The sequence below is a fragment of the Triticum aestivum genome, chromosome 3A, assembly GCF_018294505.1.
Source record: "Triticum aestivum cultivar Chinese Spring chromosome 3A, IWGSC CS RefSeq v2.1, whole genome shotgun sequence".
Taxonomy (NCBI): Eukaryota; Viridiplantae; Streptophyta; class Magnoliopsida; order Poales; family Poaceae; genus Triticum; species Triticum aestivum.
In genome coordinates, this window is record NC_057800.1 from 101950803 (window position 1) to 101966109 (window position 15307).

At 49.2% G+C, this 15307-nt stretch overlaps 1 protein-coding gene and 1 pseudogene across 1 annotated transcript; both read right to left on the reverse strand.

Moving 5' to 3' along the window:
• Positions 1–4004: 4004 nt before the first annotated feature.
• On the reverse strand, positions 4005–5837 carry LOC123058031 (UDP-glycosyltransferase 73C5-like). The gene has a single exon (XM_044480871.1). The coding sequence runs from the start codon at positions 5770–5772 to the stop codon at positions 4189–4191; it is 1584 nt and encodes a 527-aa protein (XP_044336806.1). The 5' UTR covers positions 5773–5837; the 3' UTR covers positions 4005–4188.
• Positions 5838–10396: 4559 nt separating this feature from the next.
• LOC123056828 (F-box protein At4g00755-like) lies at positions 10397–12009 on the reverse strand (annotated as a pseudogene).
• Between the last annotated feature and the right edge of the window lie 3298 nt (positions 12010–15307).

Consider the following 15307-nt stretch of genomic DNA (forward strand, 5'->3'; position numbering starts at 1 on the left):
GCTGGCTCCTTGTGTAATGACCTCCCATACTGTTGAAGTAATAAATTTCTTTGCCCAGTCAAATTTGTCATGGGTAAGGAATGTGACTGACAGAAAATTAATCCAATCCACAGGTACCTGAATGGCAGCTTGTTCATTGTTTAGGGGGGCAAAGTGCCTGTACCATACTTCAGCACCTTCCTTACCCAGAAGTTCAGTCTTCTGATCTATGTCCAAAGTATCATCTGTTTTCAACTCAGAAGACATCATGAGTGGGTTTTCAGCCTCTGAGAGTAAATCATTGCTTGGAAGGAATGCAGGGAATGGAAAACCAGGGGGGCAGATAGGTCAGAGGAAGAAGTTGACTCACCCATTGCTCCAGCATCAGTTGGCTTGTCAATGCCAACAGTAGCCAGAGGAGAGCTAGCATTAGTATTATTCAGTTGTTCATACTGTCTGTCCTCAGGCCTTCCAGACAAAGGCTGTAAATCCATGAGATTGAGGTCTAGTAACAACTGCAGAAGGTTCAGCTGGCTTCTGCTTGATGAAAGTCCTGTGCAGAGTTTGGGTCATGGTTCTGGCTTCCAGTAGCATAGGGTCATCTCTGAATTCCATAACATTTGGCTGTGTTGATATCAGCATCAGGTTCAGGCTTAAATCTGCAATAGGAAGGGGTGCCATCTCCTGGGCCTACACAGGCAAATCTTGCAGAATAAGAGGTGGGCCAATGGGCCCGGCTAGAGCTACTGGTGCTTGCTCCTGTATTGGCCCATTGGGCTCATCCAACATATTCAAATCTGGCATAAGTGGCGCCAAGGGACCAGCCACAGATGCTCCAGTATTGCCACTGCTGGCAGACTGTCCCAGAGAGAGTGTGAGGCTGCTTTGAGGGACCTGTTCCAGATTTAGTGGCTGCTCATCCTCCATGGGAGCCATCAAGTCTTGAAGTTCCAGAAATTCACCAGGATGTAATTCTTGATCAACCTCTGGGTTGCCTTCAGGCATAGCCCAGTGGCCCCAGCCAGGCATCTCTTCTGGGTCTTCTTCCTCTTCCATTTGATCCGCATTATCTTCATTGTGCAGAGCCGGGTTAAGATCTAGTGGAGGATTCCCAGGTGGAGCCACTTCATGATGTTGAAGAGGGCCCAGAAAGTGGTTATGCTGATTTGGGTGATGATGTTGTTGTGCTGGTTGAGGATGGGGATTGCCAAATGGAGGGATAGGATCCTCATCATGTGGTTCTTCCCCAAGAACTTGGTGCTGCAGAATGACAACTGGTACTGTCAGAGAATCAGAGTGCTCCCCATCTACAAAAACTATACTTGAAGGTATATCCCTCAGTTCTTCCACTTTGATCTTCACCATTTGATTGGCCTTAGTACTTCCAACTCTATCCCACATCACAAACTTCCCAAACTTACTGACCGCATCATTAATTTCTGTAATAGCCGGATCGGTGGTACCTTAGCACTTAATCGCCGACGAACCCATGTGATTACACCTGTCGCTCCTGCTTATGGCACTATAGGAGCCCTCGCTTGAATTACGTGACACGGCCCCGTCCACTCTAATCTTAGCTGTGCCAGCAACTGGAGCGATCCAATGTTGGTGCACCACGCCTACCGTTGGGGATGTGCTAGTTTTCTTCGATTTGCACTCCTCTAGTTCCCTAATAAATTCTTTACAAAGAAGTGTGCGGACTGAGGTGATTGCTGCTTGTGTAAATCCTTCCTGCGTGAGTGCCAAATTGCCCAGAGGGTTATTAGATCCCTAATAAAATCATCATGTGGTATAGCTTCAATGAACGCAAATATCCCACATTTAGCATCAGGCTCTCAGTTGTTCTCAGTAACGTGAACTAGGTCTGGGTCCTCAAGAACCCATACGCGGTGTGCCATCTTGCATTGTGCAATGAATGGACCATGAATCATCAGCGCCACATAATCCACAACACGGCGACGTTGTCATGTGTCGATGATGTACCAAGTCAGCTAACGGAAGCCACTGATGGGCGAACCTCCATCAGAAGATTTTAATCTTCGATGGCACATCCATCTTTCACATTTTTGTCCAAGCTTTAGTTTCACCTTCTGAATTCGAGGAATTCGGTCCCACTCGGTTCCCCGTGTCACCCCCATCAGAGAGGTACATCTCGCCTCAAAGGGCAATCAGTAGTAGGTCAGCCCAGTAGAGTTTTTTTCTATTTCTGTTTTGTTTTCCCCATGTGGAAGGCTTTTTGTTTTATTTTCGTACGTATATTTATTCCTGAAAATGCTTTTAAAAATATATATATATATACATAAAAAATACTTTGTTTAGTTTATGAAAAATGTTCATTGCGGATTATAAAAATGTTCGGGAAATGTAATTTGTTTGTTATTGTGGTTCTAAAAGATGTTTGTACCTTTCAAAAAAATGTTTCTCATGTACTCCCTCTGTTCCATAACTATTAAAAAACAACTGGTATTTTTTAATGTGTATTTGAAAAAATATTAATCATGTATTTGAAAAAAATTAACATGCATCAAAATAATGTTCAACGAGTATTAAAACAATGTTCCCAGTGTGCGAAAATATCAACATTGCCCGAGCCAGCCTCCCAGCGAGCGACGGATGCGGCCGTTCTGGGTGCTCTCAAAGACCCTCACTAGTTCGTCACCATGATAGGCGAGTACAACACCCTCATGAGCAATGACACTTGGGATCTTGTGCGCCCCCCCTTTAACGCCAACATTGTCTTGGACAAATTGATTTTGCGTCCCAAGTTCCACCCTGACATCTTCCTCGGCCGCTAAAAGGCTGATTGGGTTCGTCGTGGTTCCTCACAAGAACAAGACGCTGACTTCGATGAGACGTTTAGCTCTGGTTGTTAAGCCAGCCACTATACGTGTCATCCTCTCCATCGGGCTCTTCCTCAATTGAAATATCAAATACCAGCAGGAGAAACAAAGTTGTAAAAGGAAGCCAATTTGTTGTACAATCTCCTCCCAGCCCCCCACAACCAAAACAACTATGCTCACTTTGAAAGTGCTCTTCTGATCTTGAGGCTCGTGTTCATAGAAATAATTTAGTAAATTTTTTTACCGCAAACATTGTCGAATGTTTTTGCATACGTGCAAACTTCGATGAAGCGGAGCACTCTCCCATTCATCCTAGAGATCGAGTGTGCCAATGCGGTGGATATGATCCAGAGCCCAATCAGGGACCGCTCCCCTTTGGCAGCCATGCTGAATGAGATTAAAAGGCTCCTAAGTGTAGGTAGATAGCATGCAAAATGAAGTTAGTCATAAGTTGTCTCCGAGTTGATTAACCAGAGTTGGTCCGCATACTGCTGTTTGGCTCCGAGTTGGGCAGTAGAGATTCAAGAGCTTTGCTCGAAGGACTGTAACAACTCTGGTTAATCAATGATATTTTCTCTCTCGCAAAAAAAAATTGATGAAGAAAAACATTCCGAATGCTCGAAAATGCTTTAAAAAGTCTTTTTGAACCATCGATTTTGTTTTTTTCCTCCTAGAACATTGGGAATGTTGTTCTAAACGAAAATTTGCTCGTACATAGAACACTCATCAGTGTTAGCACACAAAAAAATCAGAATTTTTTAGAATTTCTTATTCCTATTATTTATTTCTTTTACTGTTCATGAGGATGCATGTGAGCTCATGATAAGAAACTCCATGCCCCGCTCACTCTCACTTCATGACGTGAGATTAATTAGGCCATCGCATGTCAAAAGCAAGCTAATCTCGTTGATGGGAAGCTGTAAGAAACGAATTGCTTCATGGCACATCAACGGACATCAATGCCCAGATAAAAGATGGAAAATGCAGTGCTAGGTTTTTCACACACAAAAAATAGTCCTAGCAAAGATAGAAAAATCACATGGTACATTGCTACTCCCTTCGTTTCAAAATACTTCTAGATGATCCAACTTTATATTAACTTTATACTAAAGTTAATACAAAATTAAGTCATCTATTTTAAAACTAGCTGACATGTGACCCTGAAGCCATTCCACCACGTGAACATAAAGTTGTGGCGAGGACAATTTTATTCTACTATGTGATTTGTTCATTCATGAACTGAACTGAAGAGATAGACATTTCGTTCCAGTGCAATCATGTACAGACAACATGATCAATCATCAATGGAGTTTTGTATTGCGCATACAACATGATCCAACGTTGAACTTAATCCGGGAAACGGAAGATCCTAAATGCTAACTTGCGCCATTTGCACTGGCAGCACAGAGTCCTGTTCGTTCTTCTCGCCGAGCTCGGAAGGCGGGGCTGTCGAGCTCGCGTCCCTCCCGTGGCTTCTCTTCGTCGACAGCTCCGTGACATAGCAGATCATGTCCGTCAGGTCGGAGTGCGACGACCCGCCTTCCTCCATGGCCGCCCTCGCCTCCGCGGCGATCTCTTCGGCCCTGACCCTCCTCGCCGCCCCCTCCGGTCCGCCGCCCATCAACTCCGCGATCGCCTTCTCCACGTCGCCGCTCGTCACCTGAACCCCCTCGGCCTCTTTCGGGAGGTACATGGCGGGGATCTTGACACCGGACCTGACGCCGACGCGGAGCACGTCCACGAGCAGCTGCTCGCTGCAGAACTGGTCGGCGATGGTGGGCCACGTCAGAGTCGGCACGCCGTAGGAGACGGCCTCCAGCGTCGCGTTCCAGCCGCAGTGCGTGAGGAAGCCGCTCACCGCCGGGTGCGAGAGGATGGTCACCTGCGGCGCCCACCCGCGGACGAGGAGGCCCCTGTCCTTGACGCGCGCCTCGAACCCCTCCTCGTCCAGCAGCGCCCGAACCGCGGCGTCCGCCTTGGCCTCCTTGATGGCCCACACGAACGCCCGCCCGGACGCCTCGAGGCCGCGCGCCAGCCCGGCGAGCTGCTGCGCCGTCAGCTGCGAGATGCTGCCGAAGCTCACGTACAGCACGGACGCCGGCGGCCGGGCGTCGAGCCACGAGACGATGTGCCCGGCGTCGACGTCGGCGCGGTTGCCGCGGCCGGCCTTGGCGTCGGCGTCGTCGGCCATGCTGCTGGACGCGCAGGTCGGCCCGACGGCCCACGTCCTCTTGCCGAGGGCCGCCGCGTACGCGTCGACGAAGGCGCCCTCGATGCCGCGGAACGTGTTGAACAGCAGGCCGTCGGCGGTGGCCTCGGCGTCGAGCGCCTCACGGTGCTCCTTCTCCACGCCGGGGTACTGGAAGAATCCCCGGAGCGTGGCCATGTTGCCGGCGGCGCGCACCGGGAAGTCCGGCACCTCGAACGGCGCCATCACGTCTTCCCCGACGCGGTCGTACACGCCGTGCGCCGACAGGCGGTGCACGGCGAGCTGGAAGTAGGCCGAGGGGCAGTGCATCACCAGCCTGGGTATCCCGAGACGTTGGCACACCGGCGCCGTCCACGGGTTGCACGCGTCGGTGACGAGGCAGACCGGCCGGCGCGGCAGCGCCCGGAGGTACTCCTCCAGCGGCTCGGCGATCTTCCATATGGCCTGGAAGAACCTGAGGTACATGGGCGGCTCGAGCCCTGCCATCTGGTCGATGGCCTCCACCCCCTTCGGCAGGCCGAGCTGCGCGCAGGGGAAGGGGAGCTCGACGAACTCGACGGGGAGACCGGCCCTCCTGGCGCCGTCGACGGTGGCCCTGTTGCGCGCGGCGTTGACGGGCGTGGTGACCACGGTGACCCGCGGGCCGCGCACGGCGAGGAGGCGCGCCACGTCCACCATGGGGATGATGTGGCCCTGCGCCACCAGCGGCACCAGCACGAAGTGCAGCTCCTCCCAGATCGCCATCGATGGCAGGCAGCTCGATCCGAATCTAGCTAGTTAGTCAGTGCGAGTGTGTGACCACACACCAACACCCCGGTCAATGGTGCGCCTACACGGCCGATGTCGAGGCTATATCATGCTGGGTGACGTTCATGGTGACGTGTGTCAATGAACAAACGTGATCAAGGAAAAAAAATTCCCTATATAAAATAGCACCTGCACTTAAAATATGCTATTAGTGCATCTCCAACCGCCTTTGTATATTGAACTAGAACAATGTCCTACAATGCAACGGGATATAAATATTCTATTACGCTATCTTGAGATTTACCTGCGCATAATATGCGATTGTGTAAATAAATATTCATTAAATTATGCCCGTGATTTACCTTATATTTTGGTAAGAAGTGATTTGCTTGCACATAGTATGTGATTGTGTAAATAAATGTTCATCAAATTATGTCCATGATTTACTTATATTTTGATCAGAAATTTGGTAAGTAAATTAAAATAGAATTGATCCAGAAGGTAAGTAAATTATGGTGATTGATATACGGGGAGTGTTGGACGAAGGGCCAGTAGAAAGAAAGGTGAAACGAGAACCTTACAATCTTTTTAAGTAGTAGAGATTTACCTGCTCATAATATGCGATTGTGTAAATAAATATTCATTAAATTATGTCTGTGATTTACCTTATATTTTGGTAAGAAATGATTTGCTTGCACATAATATGCGATTGTGTAAATAAATGTTCATCAAATTATGTCTGTGATTTACCTTATATTTTGATCAGAAGTTTGGTAAGTAAATTAAAATAGAATTGATCCAGAAGGTAAGTAAATTATGGTGATTGATATATGATGAGTGTTGGACGAAGGGGCGGTGGGAAGAAATGTGAAACGGGAACTTTACAATCTTTTTAAGTAGTAGAGATTTACCTGCCCATAATATGCGATTGTGTAAATAAATATTCATTAAATTCTGCCTGTGATTTACCTTATATTTTGGTAAAAAGTGATTTGTTTGCCCATAGTATGTGATTGTGTAAATAAATGTTCATCAAATTATGTCCGTGATTTACCTTATATTTGATCAGAAGTTTGGTAAGTAAATTAAAATAGAATTGATCCATAAGGTAAGTAAATTATGGTGATTGATATACGGGGAGTGTTGGATGAAGGGGCGGTGGGAAGAAAGGTGAAACGGAAACCTTACAATCTTTTTAAGTAGTAGAGATTTACCTGCCCATAATATGCGATTGTGTAAATAAATATTCATTAAATTCTGCCCATGATTTACCTTATATTTTGGTAAGAAGTGATTTGCTTGCCCATAGTATGCGATTGTGTAAATAAATGTTCATCAAATTATGTCCGTGATTTACCTTATATTTTGATCAGAAGTTTGGTAAGTAAATTAAAATAGAATTGATCCAGAAGATAAGTAAATTATGGTGATTGATATACGGGGAGTGTTGGACGAAGGGGCGGTGGGAAGAAATGTGAAACGGGAACCTTACAATCACCTTAAGTAGTAGAGATTTACCTGCCCATAATATGCGATTGTGTAAATAAATATTCATTAAATTATGCCCGTGATTTACCTTATATTTTGGTAAGAAGTGATTTACTTGCCCATAGTATGTGATTGTGTAAATAAATGTTTACCAAATTATGTCTGTAATTTACCTTATATTTTGGTCAAAAGTTTGGTAAGTAAATTAAAATAGAATTGATTCAGAAGGTAAGTAAATTATGGTAATTGATATACGGGGAGTGGTGGACGAAGGGGCACTGAGAAGAAAGGTGAAACGGGAACCTTACATTCTTTTTAAGTAGTATAGAGATGAATTGCTAAAAATATGTTGTAGCAATAGGGAATTTTTTTTTCTTTTTGCAGTTGAGGAAAAAGAAGGTTTATTGCACAAAACACACAAATGATATATGGAACAGTTTGTCGTAGATACGTCACACGTACACAAGCATAACTCGTGTACACGTGTGCACACACGTACGCCTACACATGCATGTACACATACACACGCGTACATGTACACACGCACGCATCACACACGGGTCCACTAGTCATTGAGACATAACTATGAAGGGAATCACTTTTACAAAGCATTATCAAAATTTAGCAAGTGCCTTTTAGGTTTGTAAATATGCAAAGTGGGATAACAAATTTCGCAAGCTTTGTAAAAAAAAATTGGATGGGGGAACACTTATACAAAAACTGTTGGAGGCGATTTTTTGCCCAAGGTTGCTAAAATAGCAAGTGAGTGCAAATATAGAAAGGTTGTTGGGATGCTCTTAGCGTGCTATAACGCGGTCTACCATGCTATTAACGAGACATCATACACCTGTTTATTTAGCGAGACAAATTTCTACACTCTATAACATGCTATTAGTGGCGTTATAGTGTCTATTTTTTCTAGTAAACGACAAGCAGTGCTGGGTAAAAAAAATACGATCGTGGGTACCATTGAGGAATCAGCTTGCGATTTATCTGCTAAGCATGGCGACAATGGAGTTATGGATTTTCAAAGTCAGTGCGGCGCCCGCGTCCAAAGCTGCGTCGTGTGCACCGAGAAGTTTTTGGAAAGCTGTCGGCGGGAATGAAGGTGACATGTGCTCCAATCCACCTAGTAGGAGCCAAGGTGCCTCGTCGTCTTCAAGAACAGACACAGCCTAGTTCAAACCGTCCAAAGCTTCCAAGCACGCTCTGGTTCAGCAATTCTCGTGCGGAACTGTCCAAGGCTTCTACTCTCTCCGTTCGAAAAAGCTTGTTTCAGACTGAAGAAATACTAACTAAGGTTAATCAATAGCTTTTTAGAATAAAATTTTAAGAAAAAGGGTTTCCGTCCGCTTTGAATTACAAAGCAACCATCCAATACAACCAATGATAGGGGCTGGAACGGAAGCAGCACAAACACGTCCAAAAGAAAGAAAAGAGAAAAAAAAGAAACAAATGCCGATAACGGCGGATCGACAAAAACGACGAAGCCTCATGACCGTTGCGTCCATTGAAGATCGCCCACCAAGCTCCGAGACTCTGAAGTGCCGGTACCCAACAACACCTCCAAGAAGGGACGCGACGATGATGACGCTGCTGCCAAGGGTTTCCCCCGGTACACGGCGAGGAGAGAGGAAGGGTAGCCCCGACGCCCTCCAGGAAGGTCCGGCAGCACCCTCAGGCGCCACCGAGTCGGTGTCGGCCAAGCCAACAGAGATTTCTTCCGATCCCAACCTCTACGTCAGGCACTTCGGAGCTTGCCACCAGACCGACCACCACCCTGTGCCAGCACGGACACGAAGCTTCCCACGCTGTCTCACCACGGCACCACGAAGATGGTCTGCACAATGAAAAAGAGGAGCCGGGACTAGGGCAACAACACCGTCGGCATACGAGAGGGCCCCACCTCCACCGTCCATGACGGTAGCCGACCGGACGCCATGGCAGGAGCCTACCGGGCCCGTAGCCCCACAGGCCCGGCCGGGCCCTCAAAGGCCCGGACAGCTCCCGCCTCCGTGCAGCAGCTGGCACGCCGTTGGCGCCGCTGTCCCAGTCCAAGCCTCTCCCCTGCCTTCCCATACAAAGAGCGTCGCGGTCGCCCGGAGCCGACCCGCAAGGACCCAGAAGGGACCCTACGGGCCCAGATCTGGGCTGGGGACGCGCCACCGACCGGCTAGCACCACCAGACGACCCCGCCGCCAAGAGGCGACACCACCACGGCGAGCACCGCCGGCCTCCACACCAGGACGCCGGACCGCCACTGGCCGAGGCGCACCGCCGCCGGCCATCACCGCCCGAGCAAGGGAGGACCGCGCGTGGGGAAGGGCAAGCCCACCGCCGCCAGCATCACGCGGCCGAGGGCCGGCGGCGCAGGCTGATGGCGGCGGGAGGAGGGAGGGGCGCGGGAAGGGGCTGGAGGCGCGCGGTGGAAGGGCCCCCGGCCGCCTCGCTCGGGGAGGCGGCGCGGGGGTACGGGGGCGTGGAGGGGGTGGGGGAGGAGAAGGGGAACGGGGGGAGGAGGGGGCTGGCGGCTCCGGCGGGAGTGGGGGGACCCTAGGAGCGGGGGGGGGGGGGGGCCTTGTCATGGAGGTTGATGGCGTACCTCTCTGCTTCACCAACGGGGTGGGCTCTAGAATAAAATTTTAGGATGGGCTGCCAAAATACATGAAGTTTTTCCTCCATAAAATGGGCTGTGATGGGCATACCTAAATTTTACTCCTCTCTATCATATAATATAAGATCTAATTGCATCCAATTTGCGAAGGAGTAGATCAGTTTTCTAACAAATGCAAGTTATATTTTCTGTGCAATGTGCATTGCTAGTACCTGAAGTTTCCAGATTCATTCCTTATTCCAAATAGGTTCATGATGTTTATATTCATTGATTTGTAGATGGACTCACTTGATCTTAATAACATTAGCACTGATTTTATAACAAGCGAGTCAATCATGCGTCTCTTTTGTGCTTGTCAGTTACACAAGCAAATACATTTTCAGTTTCCCACGGGATCACGAAGGACTTCTTTTATTCGAAAACAACAGACACGAGCTCGACGAGCTATGCTTCACTTGTATGGAAGCTTCTCCTCTGATTCATCCTCTTTTATGTACCTACAGGACAGCCTGCTAATACTCATGGTTCAGTCCTCCTATCCCTCGAGCCATACTGAAGTGCCAGATCCCCATTGCAAAGCCATGTACTTTGTTGTGATCGTCCCCCGAATCTACGATAATCCAGATAGTAACTGAGAACTAGAGTACATCATTTTTGCTAGGGGCGACCCCAAAATCTTCTGCCAGACGCTTCCCCACTATTTGGGCATGAGACACACTGGGACAAAGTGCATAGCCAACATTTCAGTGTAATGGAAGAGATGATCATAAGAACTAGATGCAGTGTTTCTACAAGTGCTCGAAAGCTCACCATATGTAGTACAGACCGTCAAACGTGTCCTTGTGGACCCTCCCAAGAAGCTCAATCTTTACCACTCCACCAATACACAGAACTGAGTGTGGTAGCTTAAAAGACTGCATCACATTTTCCTGGAATATCACGCCTCGTGTTACTTTGGAACATCTAAATTTTATGTTTATTACACAAAAAAGAAACACAGCTAGGAATATGTATTCAACTGACCTGTAAGGCTGTAACATTGGAAATTCTGGAGATGTGTACGTCCAGATATAGTTGCTATCATCAATCAGCTCCGCATCACTTTGAACATATACATGTGTTTCAGACCAGTGGGGTGGTTTTAGATAGCCCAAGCGGAACCAGACGTGTTTTGCTGAATATATCGGATGACCAAGTCGGAAAAATGCTGCACGGTGAAGAGTATTAACACAGAAGGCACCTTTTGCAAACAGAAAGAAGGCTGAATCAAGTCTTAGGCGTCAAAACATTTAATGGCCGTATCCTGATTTCATCAACAAGACACAGCTCTGACTGAAGGCTATATATCAGGCATTCTGGCACAAGCAGGATCTTTCTGGCCACCGCTCGACCAATAAGACGGTGTCGTCTCCTCACGATAAACCGGTTCAAGGGTATTTTCTATGCCTCTTCAGGGAAATGATCGATGCTGGATGCACCCATGCAGTGACTGATGCAACCCTTGGGGTCGTACGGCAAGAGAAGACCACGGCTAAGATGCATATACACCCTGTGATCCCTCCCGAGCTTCTCCAGCCCAGCACAAGCACTTGATCCAGCATTTCGGTGTGCACTGCTGATACTGCTCAGCTCAACACACGTGAAGTTGGAAACCTCTGGGTAAACCCGCAGGCACAGGATCTTGCTGAACTGGTTTGCAATAACTGAATAAAATGATTCATATTCAGCTGGTCTGAACCTTGTGTGTAGTTTGTCACTGAATGGAAAAACATTATTCCCTAGCATAACACCAGCTAGCATAACTGCCGCACCCTAGCCTTGAAAGAATTGCTGAAGGAAAAATATTATTTAGGGGCTCAAGTGAAGGAAAGAATAGAAAAACGAACACAAGCTAGCATAACACCAGCAATTGAGATGGTTCTGTAAGCGGCCTATTTGGGTGACATCGTCGTCAAATCGGTTATGGAATTTCCGCATCGAATGGATCGCTGATTAGTTAAGCAGCTAGGCTAGAATCGACATAGATGGATGGATGTAAAGGCAGATCCAGAAAATTTGGGCGTACCGAATCGGCGCCAGGAGCGGGAGACGGCGGTGGCGCGGGTGAGAAAGTGAAGAGCGGCCAAGAGCATCTCCAGCCACGCACCCAACAGGGGGTTTTGACAATTTGCCACTTCTTACTTTGCACTTTGACAATCTGCCACTAATTATATTGTATTTGATCTTTTGCCATTCTTTACTTTGCACTTCGATTTTTTGCCCCTGTCACATGGGACCCAAGAGGAAATCCCTGAACTGCCCTTTGGACCTGATTGACCACGCACGGGATGATCTCTGTCCACATCTCCCGGTCCTATCCCCTTGCTCTCTCTCTCGTTTGCGGCCAACCTCCCGACGACGGCCAGCAGAGCTTGCGCGGTCTGAGTCATGGGAGGATGCGGGGGGCAGAGCAATGACCAGCGCGGGTAGTGGAGGAGGCCAGCTCACTCACTCGCGGACGACCAGCGCACGCCGCCACCTCGCCCTACTGGCCTTCGCCAGCGCGTGTGTCGGGGAGAGCGACGGCCTGCTCGCCAGCGTGATCTACACCACGGCCGAGCCCCTCCGCTACTCTACTAAGTCACCGCATTACCATGACCGCGCGGTGAACACAGTCGGCACCTCGGCCGGCAGCGTCATGCAGTAACGACCTGGGCGCGCAGCCACGCGAGGCGGCAGTAGAAGCCAGCGACGAGAGAGACGGCCTGACCGGTGGCTGTTGTGTCGACTGACGACCAACCTTCCTCCAGCACTCTTGTTCGTCGCCTTCTTCCCAGCAATACGTGTTTCGCTGAAGTAGAGACGCAATAGCACTAATTAGTTTTCTTGATTTTTGCTTCAATCGGTCAGTTTGGTTCTTGTCAGCTTCTTCCTAGCAATGTGTGGCCTGTAAATACTAAATAGCATGCGATGCTTATGCCGTCGACACAGCGCATGCTTAGTTCCGTTGTGTTTTGTAGTAGCATGCTCGGTGCCTGGCATCTTGCGCTATGGCAGCAGCGACCGGGAGCACGGGGCGGCCTCGAGCATGTGCTTGGGCGCTGGAAAGGAGCTCCAGCTTGACGGGGGGATGCAGCGTCCAGGCACAGTGCTGAAGGCGCCGGGAGCAGCAGGGGCGGGCGGCGGCCGGGCATGGCCTCGTGAGCTAGGGTTCATCCGGATTTGGGGAATCAACTGATACAAGTATCAGTCAAACAAGCACAAAGGGTATACTTGTCCACTGTTTTATGCACATATTATGTCACTCATTTGCAGGTATTGTTTTTGTGTTGAAAAGTGACAAATAATCAAAGTGCAAAGTAAAGAGTGCCAAAAGATCAAATACAATGTAAGTAGTGGCAAATTGTTAAAGTGTAAAGTAAGAAGTGGCAAATAATCAAAAAAAAACCCAACAGGCCCCTCAGGCCATTTTTTCGGTGCCGACGTCGAAAAAACGCCCCAGTCGCATCCCCAGGACGCCGAAAATCGCCGGTTCGGTCTGTTTTTTGGTCCGGCGATCGCAGGCCGAACCCGGCGCACTGGCGGGCGATCGGGGGCTCCGGCGCAAGGAAAAATCACGGCTGGCCCACACCGTCAGGTGGAAAGTCAACCTTTTCTTTCCCGACTCGCCTCCCACCCCCCGCGCCCTCGGCCGCCACTAGTTGTATCCCGGCACCGCCCGCCGCCCTTCACCGCTAGATAGCCAATCCCCGTCGGAAAAAAAGCAGAGGTTCGTCGAGGCAACCCCTCCACCAGCAGCTGGGCGTTTTTGCCGCCGTTTCCGGCCGCAGAGGGGCAGTTTAGCGGCGGGCACACGCCCACCGGACGCAAGGTGTTCGGCGATTTGACTGGCTCGGCGATGGACTCGGATGACGAGGAAGCGCTCGCCGCGCTGCTGGAGGAGGAAGCCGAGGCCGACGTCCAGGAAGAAGAGCATCTCATGGTGCTCGCCACCCTCGCCCACCTGCTGGCGAGCAATGAAAAGCCACGGCGAGGTGGCTCGGCGTCGGGGCGGGTGAAATCAAAGAACCGGCATCGTCTCGAAGGCTACTGCATGCTCTACTCCGACTACTTCGCCGATGCTCCGCTTCACGACGACAAAACATTTCGACGCCGTTATCGGATGAGCCGAAAGCTCTTCCTCAGGATTGTGAATTCCATCCGGGAGTTCGACAACTACTTCAAGTGCAAGATCGATTGCACCGGCAAACTTGGATTCACCTCGATCCAGAAGTGCACGACAACGATGAGGATGCTTGCATACGGAGCTCCTGGTGATTCACTCGACGACTATGGGCGCATGGCCGAGTCCACCACCATTGAGTGTTTCTACAAGTTATGTCGGGCAGTGGTGGCAGTGTTTGGACTGCAATACTTGAGAACACCCAATGCGGAAGACACTGCTTGGATCCTAGCACAGAATGCAGCAAGATGATTTTCTGGGATGCTTGGAAGCATCGGTTGCATGCATTGGAAATGGAAGAGCTGCCCATTTGCTTGGCAGGGGATGTACAAAGGCGCTAAAGGCGGCTGCAGTGTGGTACTTGAGGCGATGGCCATACATGACCTGTGGATTTGGCACTCCTTCTTTGGTATGCCAGGAACTCACAATGACATCAACGTGATGCAATGCTCTCCTGTCTTTGCCAAGCTTGTTGAAGGTCATTCTCCTCCGGTGAACTTCAAGGTCAATGGGCAACACTACAACAAGGGGTACTGCCAAGCTGATGGCATCTATCCGAGATGGTCTACATTTGTGAAGACTATCTCAAACGATGTGCCAAGAGGCAAGAAGTCCCACTTTGCCAAGGTGCAGGAGGCTTGCCGGAAGGATGTCGAGCGGGCATTTGGTGTGCTCCAATCTCGATTTGCTGTTGTCCGGTACCCTGCTCAGACCTGGTCGAAAGATCAAATATGGGAGATCATGACTTGCTGTGTCATCTTGCACAACATGATCATCGAGAGCGAGCAAGAAGAGCCGGTGTTTGATACTGAACCATACTATAGGCTGTATCCTCTAGCCGAAGTTGATCACCAGCTACCGGCAACCTGGACTGCCTATCTCAGTATGCGTCAGGAGATCTGAGACCCACAGGTGCATCATCAACTGCAGCAGGATCTGGTGGAGCACCTATGGAGGCTCAAGGGCGACGCCGGGCGCGACGTGTGATGAAATATGAGTTTTTATTTGTTGAACTATATAATTTATATCGAACTATTTGTTGTTGCACTATTTTGTTAAACTATTTGATGAACTATGTGCTAAAAAAATATTTATGTTGGTAATTGAACGCCGAGCCACGACAAACCACACCGAATATGGGCCTATTCTCACCCATATGGGCCCTTTATTCGCCGAAAGTGGGCCGAAAACTAGGCAATATTGACGCCTGGGGGCGACGGCTGGATGCC